The sequence below is a fragment of the Macrobrachium nipponense genome, chromosome 7 (assembly GCF_015104395.2).
Source record: "Macrobrachium nipponense isolate FS-2020 chromosome 7, ASM1510439v2, whole genome shotgun sequence".
Lineage (NCBI taxonomy): Eukaryota > Metazoa > Arthropoda > Malacostraca > Decapoda > Palaemonidae > Macrobrachium > Macrobrachium nipponense.
The window spans coordinates 80,523,190-80,538,983 of NC_061109.1; the positions used below are offsets into that span (position 1 = coordinate 80,523,190).

The 15,794-nt window shown below is 44.2% G+C and overlaps 1 protein-coding gene across 1 annotated transcript in view; it reads right to left on the reverse strand.

Annotated features, from left to right (window-relative positions):
* The window catches only part of LOC135217235 (angiogenic factor with G patch and FHA domains 1-like), an 89,407-nt gene that overhangs the window by 2,719 nt on the left and 70,894 nt on the right, over positions 1-15,794 (reverse strand). Inside the window, 4 exon segments of the mRNA XM_064252959.1 lie at positions 554-691; positions 10,432-10,527; positions 10,529-10,605; positions 10,946-11,003. Coding sequence (XP_064109029.1) covers positions 554-691; positions 10,432-10,527; positions 10,529-10,605; positions 10,946-11,003 — 369 coding nt within the window.

Sequence of the window (15,794 nt, forward strand, 5' to 3'; positions counted from 1 at the left end):
TACATTTAAAAAATCTATAAGACAGTTAAAAGACAATATTACAATGCATCAAAGGCTCTGTTGGATACTGGAAACTTCTGGATGTGATGAAAAAAACACCGGATGGAAAACAGCAACTTTATCCTCAACTGTTAACCCGAATTGGTGCAAGTTAGGAACTGCATATACTAATGCATTGGTTTTTAATTATGTTCTGTCTTTCACATTGCATGCTAAAATAATTTAAGAGATGATATCTCCTCTTAAATACATTTAATCTGTGCATTACTTTCATATTTAATTTGAAGGGTTGAGTTTTGTTACCTTCCTTTCTGGTTTTCCAGTAATTTTGTAAGTCACAAATGCGATATACATTATTATTATTATTATTATTCCATAGTATTTCCACTTACTCCAAAAATTTAGAAACTTCCAACAGGTTGTTTACTTTGTCCAGCAACAAAGAAAAGTGGTAAACAGCTAAAATACATTAAATGAATTTTTAATTTCTTCAATAAACTGAGAACATCTGCTGTGAAATTTGAACGAATTTGAGCATAAACACTTAACTTACCTCAATTTCATCGCTAGGTTCCCCTGGTATGCATATACAAGTGCCATTGATGTAAGTTCCTTGAATACTACCAAGATCTTTGATGAAGTAATGATGATCATCAGGGCTATCTGATCTATAGACAAATTCAGCATGTTCCTGCAAGAGTTCATTTATGCATATCAATTAAAAGCTTTGAAAAACTGCAATTATTATTCAAGTAACTGACTTTCACCAGACTACTAATAAGCCACTCTTCTGCACATCTCCAGGTATTGCAAAGTCTTTTTCCTTTCGTGAATAGTCGTAACTGGAACAAGAATTTATTAAGAGAAACTGGACTGTTAGACAGAAAGATAATATTCCTGTGACAGTAAGATCAATTTGATTTTTTTATTAAAAAATGACAACAACAGTGCCTACTGAGGCAACACACTTCTGCCAGAGTTGAAAATACTACTCCACACACAGAGCCCCTTTCCTCCACAAAAGTTACATGGCCATTTCTCCAAAAATTCAAATAATTTCAAAGACCTTCAACACAACTTTTAGTGTAACCTTGCTAACAAAAGACAAATAACATAACACTATTACAGGTAACACAGAGCTCTGAAGAAAAGATGAGCTCATGTACAGGACTTCAAAAGCTGATGGAAAATACTTCACAATGAAACCACAGCAATACTGGGTCATCGAAATTCATTACTGTAGATTATGCATACACCCAGGCAAAAATGATACACTAGCACCATTTAATCAAAACATTTGGGGAAATATGACAAATTTTTAATCTACAGTGGTACCTCGACATACGAAAGGCTCAACTTACGAAAAACTCGAGATACAAAAGCAGATACAAAAAATTTTACAACTCTACATACGAAAAGTTTTCAAGATACGAAAGGTTGTTGCTGTAAAATCCCGAGATTCGCCCGGACCACCGAGAATAATTTTAAAACTCCTGCGCCGCCAACTGAGTAAACTCGCCACCATCCTCCCACTCTCCCATTGGTTCCTGATGCTAGTCACCCCATAAGATCCTGCTCTCCTATTGGTCAGCATCTACCCCTTGTGCTTTAAGTATTCTATTGGTAAAAGGATGCTGTAAATTGAAAAACTTATTCATGCAATACATTTAATAAAAAAAAAAACATTAGGTAAAGATAGAATAAGGAATAGAAATGAATGGTTATTATACTGTTTGGTAGTTTCAGTAGTTGAAGAGAGATAATGAAAATTTATGGCTTACTGTGTACTAGGAAAAGTGATTGCTTGGCGATCGTTCGATACTCGTAAGTGCTGGATGTAAACAGAAGTTTGGAAGCTTTTTTTTTTTTTTTTTTTGTGTATTATAGTTAATGGTTACTTAATAAATTATTTTGAAATGAGTACATGCAATACATTTTAATAAAAAAAAAAATTGTGTGAATTAGTTATAAAATATAAAATAAATCAGACTGGTATCATCGAAGACAACAAATACATATTTTTTAGAATTCTTTTTCTGTTTTAATATTACGTTATGTATATGTTTCATTATAGCTGTCAGTAACTCGGTATCTCCATTAGGTAAAGATGGAATAAAGAATAGAAATGAATGGTTATTATACTGTTTGGTAGTTTCATTAGTTGAAGAGAGATACTAATGAAAATTTATGGCTTACTGTGTCCTAGGAAAAGTGATTGCTTGGCGTTCGTTCGGTACTCGTAAGAGCTGAATGTAAACAATCGATTGGAAGGTTTTTGTTTGTTTGTTTGTGTATTATAGTTAATGATTAATTAATAATTATTTGAAATGAGTACATACTCTGATTATTTTATACATTTTATTGGCATATTCTAAGCTTTTAGCTTCTTAGGTTTAGATGTCAGAATCATAGACTAGGCTACAGTAGCAACCGCTAACATAGGCTAGGCTTATTGCTAAGGGACATATGCTAAAGTCCTAATATATGCTGTAAAAAGGGGGTTGGGGTTTGAACATTACATGCAGTTGAATATTACTCAAGTATGTACAGTATTTTGCCTTTTTGGAGTCATATTTCTTCCGTCGGATCGGCGTCGTAACCCTAGAACATGTGTTGTAGGCCTGGAAATATAATTTACTGGGGTGTTTTTGGAGGGCTTGGAACGGATTAGCCATTTTACATGTAAAATGTGGTCCAAGATACGAAAACCTCATGATACGAAGGGCGCCTCGGAACGGATTAATTTCGTATCTCGAGGTACTACTGTATTTGTATTTTTCATAGCTAATGAAGCTTCGATCTTGACAAGATAAATCTTAGTGACAGCTGGAAACCGGTTGAAAATAATCAAAGACTGACACAAAAAACTGTAAAATGCAGGGATTCATTGCCTTTTATTTTTGACAATTATACCAATTTGCAATTTAATTATCAATTGCCTAAAATTCTCATTTGGAAAAGAAACACATTTCAATTATTAGTAAAGTGAATTTGATATCTTTTCACGATTTCCATCAAACTACTTTTTTTGCTACTCTGCCAAGTGCACTCTGAAGATCCATAATATAATTCTCCATTTAACTTGGTACAGTTTCATCAGTTGTGGACCTCCTTGGCACAAAGCCAACCTCACATTTTTCAGCTTAAACCATTTTGCCTAATTCATTTGCAGAACCTTCTAAACTTACTTTCATATTAAAGACACCACTTACAAACATTAAGATACAAACCAATGGGATCGCAAATTATAATTGTGTTCAAGGTGCACCCCTTTGCCACCTGCAAGTTTAAATTTTGTATTGTGTGCCTGTACATCCAGTAGTGAATGTACAGTGTACTTTGTCTTAGGGTGAAAAAATACCAAATTTGTAACTAATTTGTATTTTTCATAACTAACAAACCTGAGGTCTTAACATTAGGATTTACTAGCGCCAAGCTGGAAACGTAGAATTAGAAAAATTACACTGTGAGATCAGGACTAATAGGCATCTATAACCAGGTCACGGTCATGTATACCAGAATACCCACGGCTACCTGTGACCCACCAGTTATATTTCTAACCCAGTTTAGACTGCTAGAGGGGTGGTTCGAGGTGGGCCTTTACCTGTTAAGACCTCAGGTTTGTTAGTTATGAAAAATACAAATTCGTTACAAATTTGGTATTTGTTCATATACGAAACAAACCTTCGGTCTTAACATTAGGATAGACTTACTATTGGAGGGAGGTAAGTCTCTACAACTGACTGGGAGTTTGCCACCTTATCCATTTCCGAATATATACGGAAATTCTAAGAGAATGGACAATGAACCTAGAACCAAAGATATAAGCGGATCTATTGGTTTTCCCCACCCCATGGGTGTAGATACCATTCTACTGTTTACTCTTGTCCCTTGCAACTGGATCCACTTTCACCCCCCTCTTTTCCCTATTATCCAGAGGGGTGTGTTGCTACTGAAAAGTATATCATAACCTAAGATAGCTTCACAGTATGGCTGACCACCTCACCTGCATCTAGTCCGTTCCAGCACATGACGGTACTCTCCTTCATATTGCCGTAGTTAAAGGAGTAGGAAGAAAGTAGTAAAGAAAAAAGACCAGTCATCCCATTCATTCTACTTTCATACCTTCATCTTAGACTAGACGCAAACTGACCCGCCAAGGGGCACTGGATGAACTATATCACTTGTTGGGCCGCCACCACTGGACCCAATAAAAAGGTGCCAGGATCTATGGGCAACATCTTTCAAATAAAATGAGGTGAAAGTTGTTTGGCGTTTTCCACACACCAGCTTTCAGAATTCTATCCACAGACATGTTCTTCTTAAATGCCAGAGAAGCACTCACGCCCCTGATGTCATGAGCTCTAGCTCCCACCTGGCTATCTGACCCTCTGCCTTCTGCCATATAAGCATCTCTGATCGTCTCCCTTAGCCAAAACGATATTGTATTCCTGGACACTTCCTTCTTGTTCCGTCCTGTACTTACGAACAACCTCCGGCACCCCGGCCTGAGGTGCCTTGTTCTCTTTAAGTACTCCCGTTAGTGCCCTGACGGGGCACAGGAGCATCTCAGCTTTGTCGTTGTCTACAAAGTCTGCCAGGAAGGTATGGTAAAGGAGTCCCTAATCTTGGCTGTCTACTATTGTTGGATTTTGGGTCTTGGCCACGAATTCTGGGACAAACTCACATACCATTGATCTCCAACCTCTCGAGTGCTTTATGAGATATGAGAGGCCATGTAGCTCCCCCACCCTTTTGGTTGAAGCCAGGGCCAATAAGAAGACTGTCTTCAGGGTCAGGCTCCTATCCATGGACTGCCTTAGTGGTTCGTAGGGGGGTTTTGTCAGACTACTCAGTACCCTGGTCAGATCCCAATCTGGGGATTTTAGCTCCTTTGGTGGGCATGACTGTTCAAAGCTCATCAGCATGGCCAACTCCCATGAAGACGATATGTCCACTCCTTTCATTCGTAAGACTGAGGCTAGAGCCGCCCTGTACCCCTTCACTGCAGATACAGACATATGTTTTTCTGTTCTGAGATATATCAGAAAGTCTGCTAACTGCTGAATAGTGGTACCGAGTGGAGACAAGTTCCCTCTACGACACCAATCACAGTATGCTGACCACTTTCCTTGGTATACTGTCGCAGATGATTTTCTGATATTACCTGCCATCTGAGTTGCTGCTTTCTGCGCAAACCCTCTCGCTCGGAGGAGATACTTGACAGTCTCCACCCGTGAAGCGATAGGGACTTCACCGACTGGTGGTACCTCTCCACGTGCGGCTGACACAGTAGGTTGCTCCATGGAGGTAACTCTCTTGGCCCATCTACTAGGAGTTCCAGTAGGTCTGGAAAGCACTCTGCCTTTCGGCCATAACGGGGCTACCAGGGTCATCTTGAGGTTCTGAGACCGCATTACCCTGTTCAGAACCTGACGGATTAGACAAAATGGAGGAAATGCGTACACGTCCAGATTGTCCCAGGGGTGTTGTAGCGCATCTTCTGCTACTGCCTCTGCGTCTGGGACTACTGAACAATACACTTCCAACTTTTTGTTGTACCTGGTTGCGAATAGGTCTATGATCGGTCCTTCCCACAACATGAGGCATCCTGTCCACTACCTGTTGGTGCAGGGACCACTCCGTTCCCAGAATCTGATCCCTGCGGCTCAACTTGTCGGCCACTATGTTCTTTTTCCCGGAATATACCTGGCCTTGATGTCTACCAGGTTCTCTATAGCCCACTGGTGAAGTTGAACTGTCATCACATGTACTGCCGAGAAACTAGGCCTCCTTGCTTGTTTATATAAGCTACTACTGTGGTGTTGTCTGACATCAATACCACTGAGTGTCCCTTTACTCTCTCCCTGAATTCCTGTAGAGCTAGAAAAGCTGCTTTCAACTCCAGCACGTTTATATGGAGTTCTCTGTCCCTGCAACTCCATTTTGCTGACACCATCAACTCCTCCATATGGCTCCCCAGCCTTCTAGTGACGCATCGAGAACAGCAAGAGGTCGGTGAGGATTGTTGAAGGGGGACACCCACTGTCAGATTGTCGTCGTTCACCCACCACAGCAAGTCTTTCCTCACTTCTGCCGACAAGGGAATTTGCTCGTACGGGTGATCTACCATTGGTGACCAAAACTCCTTCATCCTCCATTGTAGGGACTGAAGGTGTAGCCTTCCTTGTGGTACTAACTTCTCCAGGGAGGTTAGGATTCCCAGCACCACCTGCCACTGTCTGATGGCTGTGTCTGTTTTTCCAGAAAGGCATTCACCCCTTGTTTGCATTTCTCTATTCTTTGGTCTGTCGGGAATACTTTGGCTTGTGTTGTGTCTATCACCATTCCCAGATATTCCAAACGTTGACTTGGATCCAACTGCGACTTCTCCTGATTTACCACAATACCTAGGCTGTGACAAAGCTGCAGGAGGGCCGCCCTGTCCCTGAGTAATTTCTCCCTGGACTTTGCTATCACCAGCCAATCGTCCAGATATCTTATTAGCCTGATCCCCTGAGCATGCGCCCACGCCGACACGAGGGTGAACTCTCTTGTAAAAACTTGAGGAGACATTGTCAATCCGAAGCACAGGACCTTGAATTCGAAAGCTTTCCCTGCAAGACTGAAGCGGAGAAATTTCCTTGAAGACTGATGACCTGGTATCTGAAAGTATGAGTCCTTTATATCGACAGTCAGCATAAAGTCTCCGATTCTGACTGCTTGTAGAACCGTTTTCGGAGTTTCCATCTTGAAACTGGTTTTCCTTATAAACAGATTCAGCGTTGACAGGTCTATTACTGTCCTCCACTCCCCGTTGGCTTTGGGTACCAGGAAAATCCTGCTGTAGAAGCCTTTTGCCGGACTGCATACTTGTTGCACAGCTCCTTTTTCCATCATCTTCTTCACTCTGTCCTGAAGAATAGTGGTCTTCTGAGATTTGTGGGCATAAGTGACGTGGGGTAATGGTTGATCTGTCAGGGGCGGGGTTACCTCGAACAGGATCAAAATACCCGATCCTGAGAACATCCACCACCCACTGCTCTGCCCCTAGTTCCTGCCACACCTTCCAGTGATTTGCCAGGCAACCCTCCACTGGTGTGGCCGAGTGATGGGGAGGCGCCCATCCTATCTTCTTGAGCCTCTCCCTCTTCCCCTATTGCCCCTTCCTCTGTTGTTTCTATTGAGAAAGGGCCGATGAGTAGCCTCTTTGGGGAAGAGGGTCTTGTGACCCTATTAGGGATGTTATGTCTCACTGTCTTCTTTCGAGACATCTGCTGTTGTCTTCCCTCCAAAGGAGTAGTTTGACTGTTAGACGTTTTCCTAACTGCCTGTTGCACCAACCTATCGTTAGTGTCCATCCTTCTTCTATCTATCGCCTCTTCCAGTATGACCTCTGGCAACAGCAGTTGCGATTCCAAGATATCCCCATTCCTCATTGCTAACAGGGAATCCAAATCCACATTGCGGCTTAGTCTAGCCAACGCTGCATCTCTCCTCATTAGCAGGATATTTGCCCAAACATTGGCACTTACGTTTGTCAGGTACGCAATCGCCTTGGAACCTGACTGTAGTAATCTAATGAACAATGGTTCATCCACTACTTTCTTGTTGCTTCCGAGGATGCAATCTTCGCCACTGCTGTTGACCAAAGGTCTAAACCAAGAAGCAGCCTGAAAGACAGAAGAAGCTGTTGCTTCTAACGTTAGCAGCCTCTTGGTACATCATCGAAGGGCACTCCATTTTAACCTGATCCAAGGTTAATCCAGGCCTTAATCTTACAACATTAGGGTTCATTTGTCTAGACAGCAAAGGACCTTCGGTGTCGTATAATATTTCCTTTGCTTTATCATTGGAGGGGAATAAATTTAAATGATCTATTAGATCTTAAGGAATTATCACTCCCTGCAATCTTTGCGTTTACATGTTGCAAGACCGATTCCGCATGACTCGAACAAGGCATTTCATACGACACCTTGGTATCCCTCTTTAATCCAAATGCCAGGTCAATTCCAGGCGGAAGCATACTGGCCGGTGTTTCTGTCTTCTCCGAAAGGTTATTGAATTGACGAATCAAATCAATCAACCCTTATGCATACGAAGGCCAGCAAACTCTTGGTTTTCTCCTTCCTCCGGCTCTAGTGTACCATTCTCCGTCACAAGGGATGTTGTCTCGCCCCTATCTTCTGACAGACGGCCCGGAATTCCACGGCCGCGGTCTCTTTGATCTTTGCTGGCCGCTGTTGGCTCGATCACCTGGATAGTCAGCAGGGGAACGAGAACGCCTCACTCTTTCTCTGCTTACGGATCTAGAGCGAGAATCTCGTCTAGATCTCCAAGATGAAGGCTCCCTTAAGACAGATATAAGTTCGTCTCTATTAGTATTGGCATCGTTTTCGAGCGTCGGCGAGCCCGGCCTCGACCTTCTATCCAGACGGACACTGCCTTCCACGAACGTATCCGCCGAGGTTGCCAACTCTCTATTTTTCGTACTTTTAATAGGAGCCTTATCGTCCTTTGTACGTATTTTGAACGGCCTTACGGGCGAAACTGGGACCTGCATTCCATCCTCTGCTGCACCTTTCGCCGCCAACGTTGATTTTACCGGAGGTACCGTAGTTTTTGCGATCCGAACTGGCAACTCCGCATCGGCCGCTAGTCCGCCGGCCGTCACCTCTCTCGCTTGTTCGGATTCTTGCGAACGGCTTCGTCTGCTAACATTGTGCTTAATAGCCACTGACTTCCCGACCTTCCTGCTGACTTGGATATGACAGTCTTGGTCCGAAGATGAGGAAGAATTGATTCTTCTCCTCTTAGCCCGAGGATCCGCCAGGAACTCCCGAATCCTCCTCCAACGCTTGACTGGCGCTCGCCGTGATGTTATCGGACTTAGCGATGACGCCGAACTAGAGGAAGAAGACGAAGAAGGCGAATCACACTTTTTCTTTTTGTCTCTCTTATTCATTCTCTTCTCTATATCCTGTAATTTCTGCATTACAGTTTGCATTGACGGGTCAGAAGGCGTATTAGCGTCTGGGTGCAGCGAAATAGGCCGAGAATCGGTCTGTGACGTCATCACGCCTGCCATATCAGAGTGTGACGTATGTTGTGACGTCATCCCTCTCGTAGGGAGAGACTGAGAGGTTTCTGCTGGCAACCGCACGTTTGCTGCCAAACTACCTCCCACGTTCTGCATCGCTGTAAACACTGAGTGTGATGGTGAAGCCTCGGCATTAATTCCCATAAAATTGCAAGCCCGGGGGATGAGGAACATTCAGCGCTGCCGGACCCTGCTGGAACCGTGACGTCATATAATGCGCAAGCAGACCATCCAAGGTTGGTACGCCTGGTAGGCCTAGCGCTGACCACGTACCATCCAACCTATGCGCTTGAGGAGCGGGAGCCTGGAACAAAGATGGCGGATCTCCCCCTCTACTTGCTGGGAATAAAGGAGAGTGCATATTATTCATAAGATTACCCAAGGTCCCTCCTGACGTTTCCGATACTGAACCGCTAGGAGAAACCGAAGGGGTAGGGGTGGATGACAAATCAAAAGCAGGTGGAGAAACATATGGAGCAGCTGGTTTATTGCCGATACAAAAGAAGCCGGTAAGGTTTGGTCATCCAAAGATGGCGTCACCACCTTCCTTTGTATGGCTTTTCCCATAGAACTTCTTCCACTGTTCCACCGACCAACCGCGACAAACAGAACATGGATTAGTAATCGTACATACGTTTTCCATGCACCTACTACACGTTGGATGAGGATCCGTCGACACCGAAGTTAGGAACCTAGAACATGGAAAGCCACTGACTCCTGGGCATTTCCTTTGTCTCCTCTTCGAAACGGTAGACGATCCCGATGTTGAGGCAAAATTCTCCATCATACCACGTATACACTCTTACCTCACACTGATCACACTCGGAGAAAGAAAAGGTAATAGGAAATGAAAAATGAAAAATGAAATGGATAAAGAACGGGCAAAGTGAAAAACCGGCTTTAAATCAGATAGACAGTAACACGTCTTATCTTAAAGGCGGTAGGAAAATAACTGGTGGGTCACAGTTACAGTAGCCGTGGGCATTCTGGGTATACATGCCACCCCATGACCTGGTATAGATGCCATTAGTCCCTGGATCTCACAAGTGTAATTTTAATTCTACCGGTTTCCAGCTTGGCGCTAGTAAATCCTAATGTTAAGACCGAAGGTTTGTTTCGTATATGAACAAACATGCAATACTGCATTGATTTCATATCAGACTGCACCTAAATAGACATGAAAAATACAGTAAACAACTTACAAACAATTGACCTAAACTTTCATCAAATTTAAAATACCTTTACAATACTCTCTTCCCCTTTTTCTTCCCTTTATAATAAAATCATAAATTTACAAAAAAGCGTGGCACGCTTGGCGACGTACTACATACCTTACTAACATTGACGTCCAACAACTGAATCAAGTTTTCAGGATTCCTTCCAACTTTACCACCATTCATTTTGGTCTGGTTTACTATATGGGAGGTATTCACCCACTTTAACCTTGTCCACTCCACTCTCTGTAACCATTAACCTTATGGATGGAGGAACTTCTCCTTGGTTTTCTGGAAATACAATATGTAAGGTGGTCAGTTAATCTATCTTTTGTAATGAATAACTTCCAATGCTTTTTATTTTATTTTAATGCTGGCGTGGGTTTAATTACTGAGAACTACCCATGGGAACAGTAGTTTGTATCTTGTGCTAAGCTGTTATACCCAACTTAGGTTGGTACTAAACAGATAGCCAGTGATCCAATGAATACTCTCACTTTAGTTATTTATACAGCAAAGAACAATGTAATATTTGTGAATAACACAGACTTCCTTGAGAATACATATTCCAATACCCGAGATGATTTTTATATTTTTTTCAGCCACCTCAGACAATATAAAAACAGCTCACCTGGGTAATTCATGGAGGAAAAGTTTCCAGAATTCATGGCGTCATGACCTCCACTGACCTGTTGAGCATATACTGGAATTAAAAATTAAATAATTGTAAAGGGCATATTAGATGTGATATTTTCATTACATGCACTCAAGAGTGCAACAAAATACCCAAAATCTGAAAACAATTCAATCAGCATTAGCGAAAATACCTACTAAGCATCACCTTTAAAACACAGCTATTCAAAGATGTGAAAAGTGGTCAAGTTTAAGCAAAAAAGGTCAGTTGAATATACTTGGAATCTCAACTAATAAATCCAATGGAAAAACTTGACCGAGCTGAACCTGGACTACATCCAAGAGTTTTCAGCATAATTATTTGCTTAGCCCAAATTGAAACCCCTTTTTTTCAAGCTACAATCTTTATTACATACACAGAAGGAAAGAAGAGAAGAAACCCACACTTCTTGTGTTATTGAAGAAAAATGTTATTGTTATAATACAATTAAGTTTGTTCATACTTACCTGGCAGATATATATATAGCTGTATTCTCCGAAGTCCGACAGAATTTCAAAAATCGCGGCACACGCAGTGGGCGGCCAGGTGTAGTACCCATTCCCGCCGCTGGGGAGGCAGGATATCAGGAACCATTCCCATTTTCTATTCATATTTTCATCAGTGCCACGTCTCTGAGGGGAGGTGGGTGGGCACTTAATTATATATATCTGCCAGGTAAGTATGAACAAACTTAATTGTATTATACAATAATATTTTGTTCATGCAACTTACCTGACAGATATATATATAGCTGAATCCCACCTTCGGATGGTGGGAAGAGACAGAATAGGATTTGTAGGAAACTTAAATTAAGTAGATGATGTACACCTTGGTTCCTCACTGTTAGCAAAGTAGACTCTGTGATTACTGTCACTTAAGCCTGCTTGTGCTTAATCAGAGTTGCCAGCCAGGTGACCTGTAGTGCTGGTGCGCTCTGGATGCTCTGTCAACGGGGACGTGACCTCAACGTGACAAGACCATTGAGCCATACATATGAGGGCAACAAAGCAACTGACCACCACCTGACCAACTATCCAAGACCCCCTGAACACTAAACTAAGAGATGGGAGGTCTTCACAAAAGACTCACCCACAACCAAAAACCACAAAACTAAAAACTAACCAAAACAACCTAAAACCTAACTAAGGGATAGGGAGAGAGCTACCTTCAGCCCCCAAGGACTGTGTCTGCAGAAAACTGTATGGGCCCAAGAGAACCAACAGTCCTCGTATTATCGTTCTTCAACACTCTCAAAGTTAGTGTGGAGGCGAATACTGAGTTGCTCCTCCAAAAGGTGGCGTCAAGGATGTCCTTGATCGACATGTTCCTTTGGAAGGCAAGCGAGGTTGCGACAGCTCTGACCTCGTGAGCTTTCACTCGCAAGAGGCTCAAATCGGCTTCTGGTAAGACGAATGAGCCTCTTTAATCACGTCTCAGAAAGAACGCCAAAGCATTCTTGGATAATGGTATATCGGGTCGTTTTACCGAACACCACAGATTATCTGAGGGACCTCGTACCTCCTTTGTCTTGTGAACATAAAACTTTAGAGCCCTGACAGGGCACAGGGCTCTCTCAGGTTCTTGGCCCACAAGGCTTGTCATACCCTCAATTTCAAAGCTCCTTGGCCAAGGCTTAGACGGGCGGGTTTTCATTTTCGCTAAGAAAGTGGGACTCAAAGAGCAGACAGCATTGTCACCTTTGAAGCCCACTGCTTACTAATGGCTTGAATTTCGCTAACTCTCTTCGCCGTCGCCAGAGCAGTTAGGAAAAGAGCCTCTTCGTCAAGTTCCTAAGAGACGCTGCATGGAGAGGCTCGAAAGGACTCGACATCAACAGTCTAAGAACTAAATCTAAGTTCCAAGAAGGAGGCCTCGCCTGAGGTATCTTGGTAGTCTCAAACGATCTCAAGAGATCGTGAAGATCTCTGTTGTCAGTAAGGTCTAGGCCTCTGTGTCGGAAGACTGCTGACAGCATACTCTTATATCCCTTGATGGTCGGGACTGCCAGCTTCTGCACATTCCTTAAGAATAGCAGGAATCGGCTATCTGGCTCACAGAGGTAGTGGAAGAGGAAATTCCCTCCTTTCTACACCATGGCCCTGAAGGAAGCCCACTTCGACTGGTAAACAGCTCTCGAGGAAGTCCTCCTTGCGTTGGCGATCGCTTTCGCAGCTGCTTTAGAAAAACCTCTCGCTCTGGCCAACTTTTCGATAGTCTGAACGCAGTCAGACCCAGAGCGGAGAGGTTTCGGTGATATCTTGCGAAGTGGGGCTGTCTGAGTAGATCTTTCCTCCAGGGCAACGTCCTCGGAAAGTCTATGAGGAAGGACATTACCTCCGTGAACCATTCCTTCGTGGGCCACATCGGCGACCAGGGTCAACCTCGTCCCCTTCGATGCCGCGAACTTCCTTATGACTTCCCCCATGATCTTGAATGGCGGGAAGGCATACAGGTCCCAGTTCGTCCAGTCCCAGAGCAGAGCGTCTATAGCGACTGCTCCTGGATCCAACACAGGGGAGCAATAAAGAGGCAACCTCTTCGTCCTCGGACGTCGCAAATAGGTCGACTAAAGGACGTCCCACAGTCTCCATAGTTTCCCGACAGACGTCCCTGGTGCAGCGTCCATTCCGTCGGCAGGATCTGATCCTGTCGGCTGGAGAAAGGTCTGCTCTGACGTTCTGGACTCCATGCGATAAATCTCGTCAGGATCCTTGATTCGCCTTGCCATCTGCCCACAGCAGAATCTCCCTCGCTAAGTAAAATAGAGGACGGGAGTGTGACCTCCCTGATTCTTTAGGTTTACGCAAGGGCCGTGGTGTTGTCCGAGTTGACTTGGACAACTTTTTCCTGGCAACCTTGTTTTGATGGAAGGAAAACTGTAGCGCCAGGAAAACCGCCGCTAGTTCCTTCACATTGATGTGCCAGGACACCTGTTCCCCCCTCCAGGCGCCTGACACTTCTTCCCCTCCTAGTGTTGCTCCCCATCCCGACACGGAGGCGTCGGAAAACAACACTAGGTCGGGGCTCAGAAGCTTTAGGGACAACCCCTCTCGAAACTTCCGAGGATCTAACCACCATCTTAGATGGTTTTTCACCGATTCGGTGATCATAAAGGTCGCATCCAGATCCTCTTTGACTCTCCATTCTTCTGCCAGGGGAAAAACTGGAGAGGCCTGAGATGTAGTCTTCCCAGGGAAACAAACTTTTCCAGCGAGGAAATGGTCCCCAGCAGACTCATCCACTCCCTCGCCGAGCAAGTTTCCTTCCCCAGGAAGGCCGAAACTCTCTCTAAGCCTTGCAGCTGTCGTTCCTGGGACGGAAACGCCCGAAAAGCCACTGAATCCATCTGAATCCCCAGATACACGATGGACTGTGTTGGGGTCAGATGCGACTTTTCGAGGTTGACCAGAAGTACCAGGGACCTCGCCAAGGCTAACGTGAAGTGAAGGTCCTTCAGACACCTCTCTTCTGACGATGCTCTGACAAGCCAATCGTCGAGATACAGGGACACTCTTATCCCTGCAGAATGTAACCATCTCGCTACGTTCTTCATGAGCATGGTAAATACCATCGGAGCCGTGCTTTAATCCGAAACAAAGGGCTCGGAATTGCCAAACTTTGTCTTTTAGCACAAACCTCAGAAAACTTTCTTGAAAGAGGGTGGATCGGAACGTGAAAGTATGCGCCTGTAGGTCCAAGGACACCATCCAGTCGCCCGGTCTCAAGGCTCCTAGAACCGACTGAGGCGCTTCCATCTTGAATTTTTTCTTTCTATAAAAGATTCAGCCTGCTCACGTCCAAGACTGGACGCCACCCAAGCGACTGCTTCTTTGGTACCAGGAAAAGCCTGTTGTAATATCCTGGTGACCCCAGGTCTAAGACCTGTTCCACCGCTCTTTTCTCGATCATTTGATCTAAAAGATCGAAAAGAATCTGACGTTTCTCCCCTTGATATGACGGGGAAAGATCTCTGGGAGTTGTGGATAGAGGAGGAGGGTCCAAAAAGGGGATCTTATACCCTGTTCCACTATCTTGAGGGACCACGCATCTGTATCTCTCTCTCTCCATGCCCCCGCAAAAGAACTTCAGCCTGGCTCCGACCGGCATCTGAAGGACTTGATTTTCATTTAGAGGATTTAGGCTTAAAAGAAGCTCTTCCTCTTGAAAGCCCTCTCCCTCGAGGAGCAGCTCTCGAGGGAGGAGCCCCACGAAAGGGTTAACCTTCCTAGGTGGTCGTCCAAAGAAGACGTAGTAGGGACTGCGGGACGTCTTGAAGACTGGGCCAAGAGGTCCTGGGTAGCCTTCTCCTGTAGGCTCACTGCCAGGTCCTTTACCATAGCCTGGGGGAAGAGATGGTTCGAAAGAGGCGCAAAGAGAAGCTCCGCTTTCTGTGTTGTAGAAACAGACCTAGCCGTAAAGTTGCAGAAAAGCGCTCTCTTCTTGAGAAAAGCAGTGCCGAAGTGAGACACTAACTCTTCCGAACCATCCCTGACGGCCTTGTCCATGCAGGATAACACATTGGACAGCTCCCCCAGGACTTAACGAGTCAGGACTCCTAGATTGAAGATCCAGGACTCCAAGCACCAGCCTAGAAAGTTAAAGACTTCGAGAGTCCTTAACAGTCCTTTCATGTGATGATCAATCTCCGTTGGCGTCCATGAAATCTTAGCAGTCGATAAAAGGGACCTCTTCTGAGCATCGACCAGACTAGCAAAGTCCCCTTGGGAAGACGACGGGATCTTAACTCCTACTTCTCCTTTGGTCTCATACCAGATGCCGCCTTTCCCACTGAGTCTTGAAGGAGGAA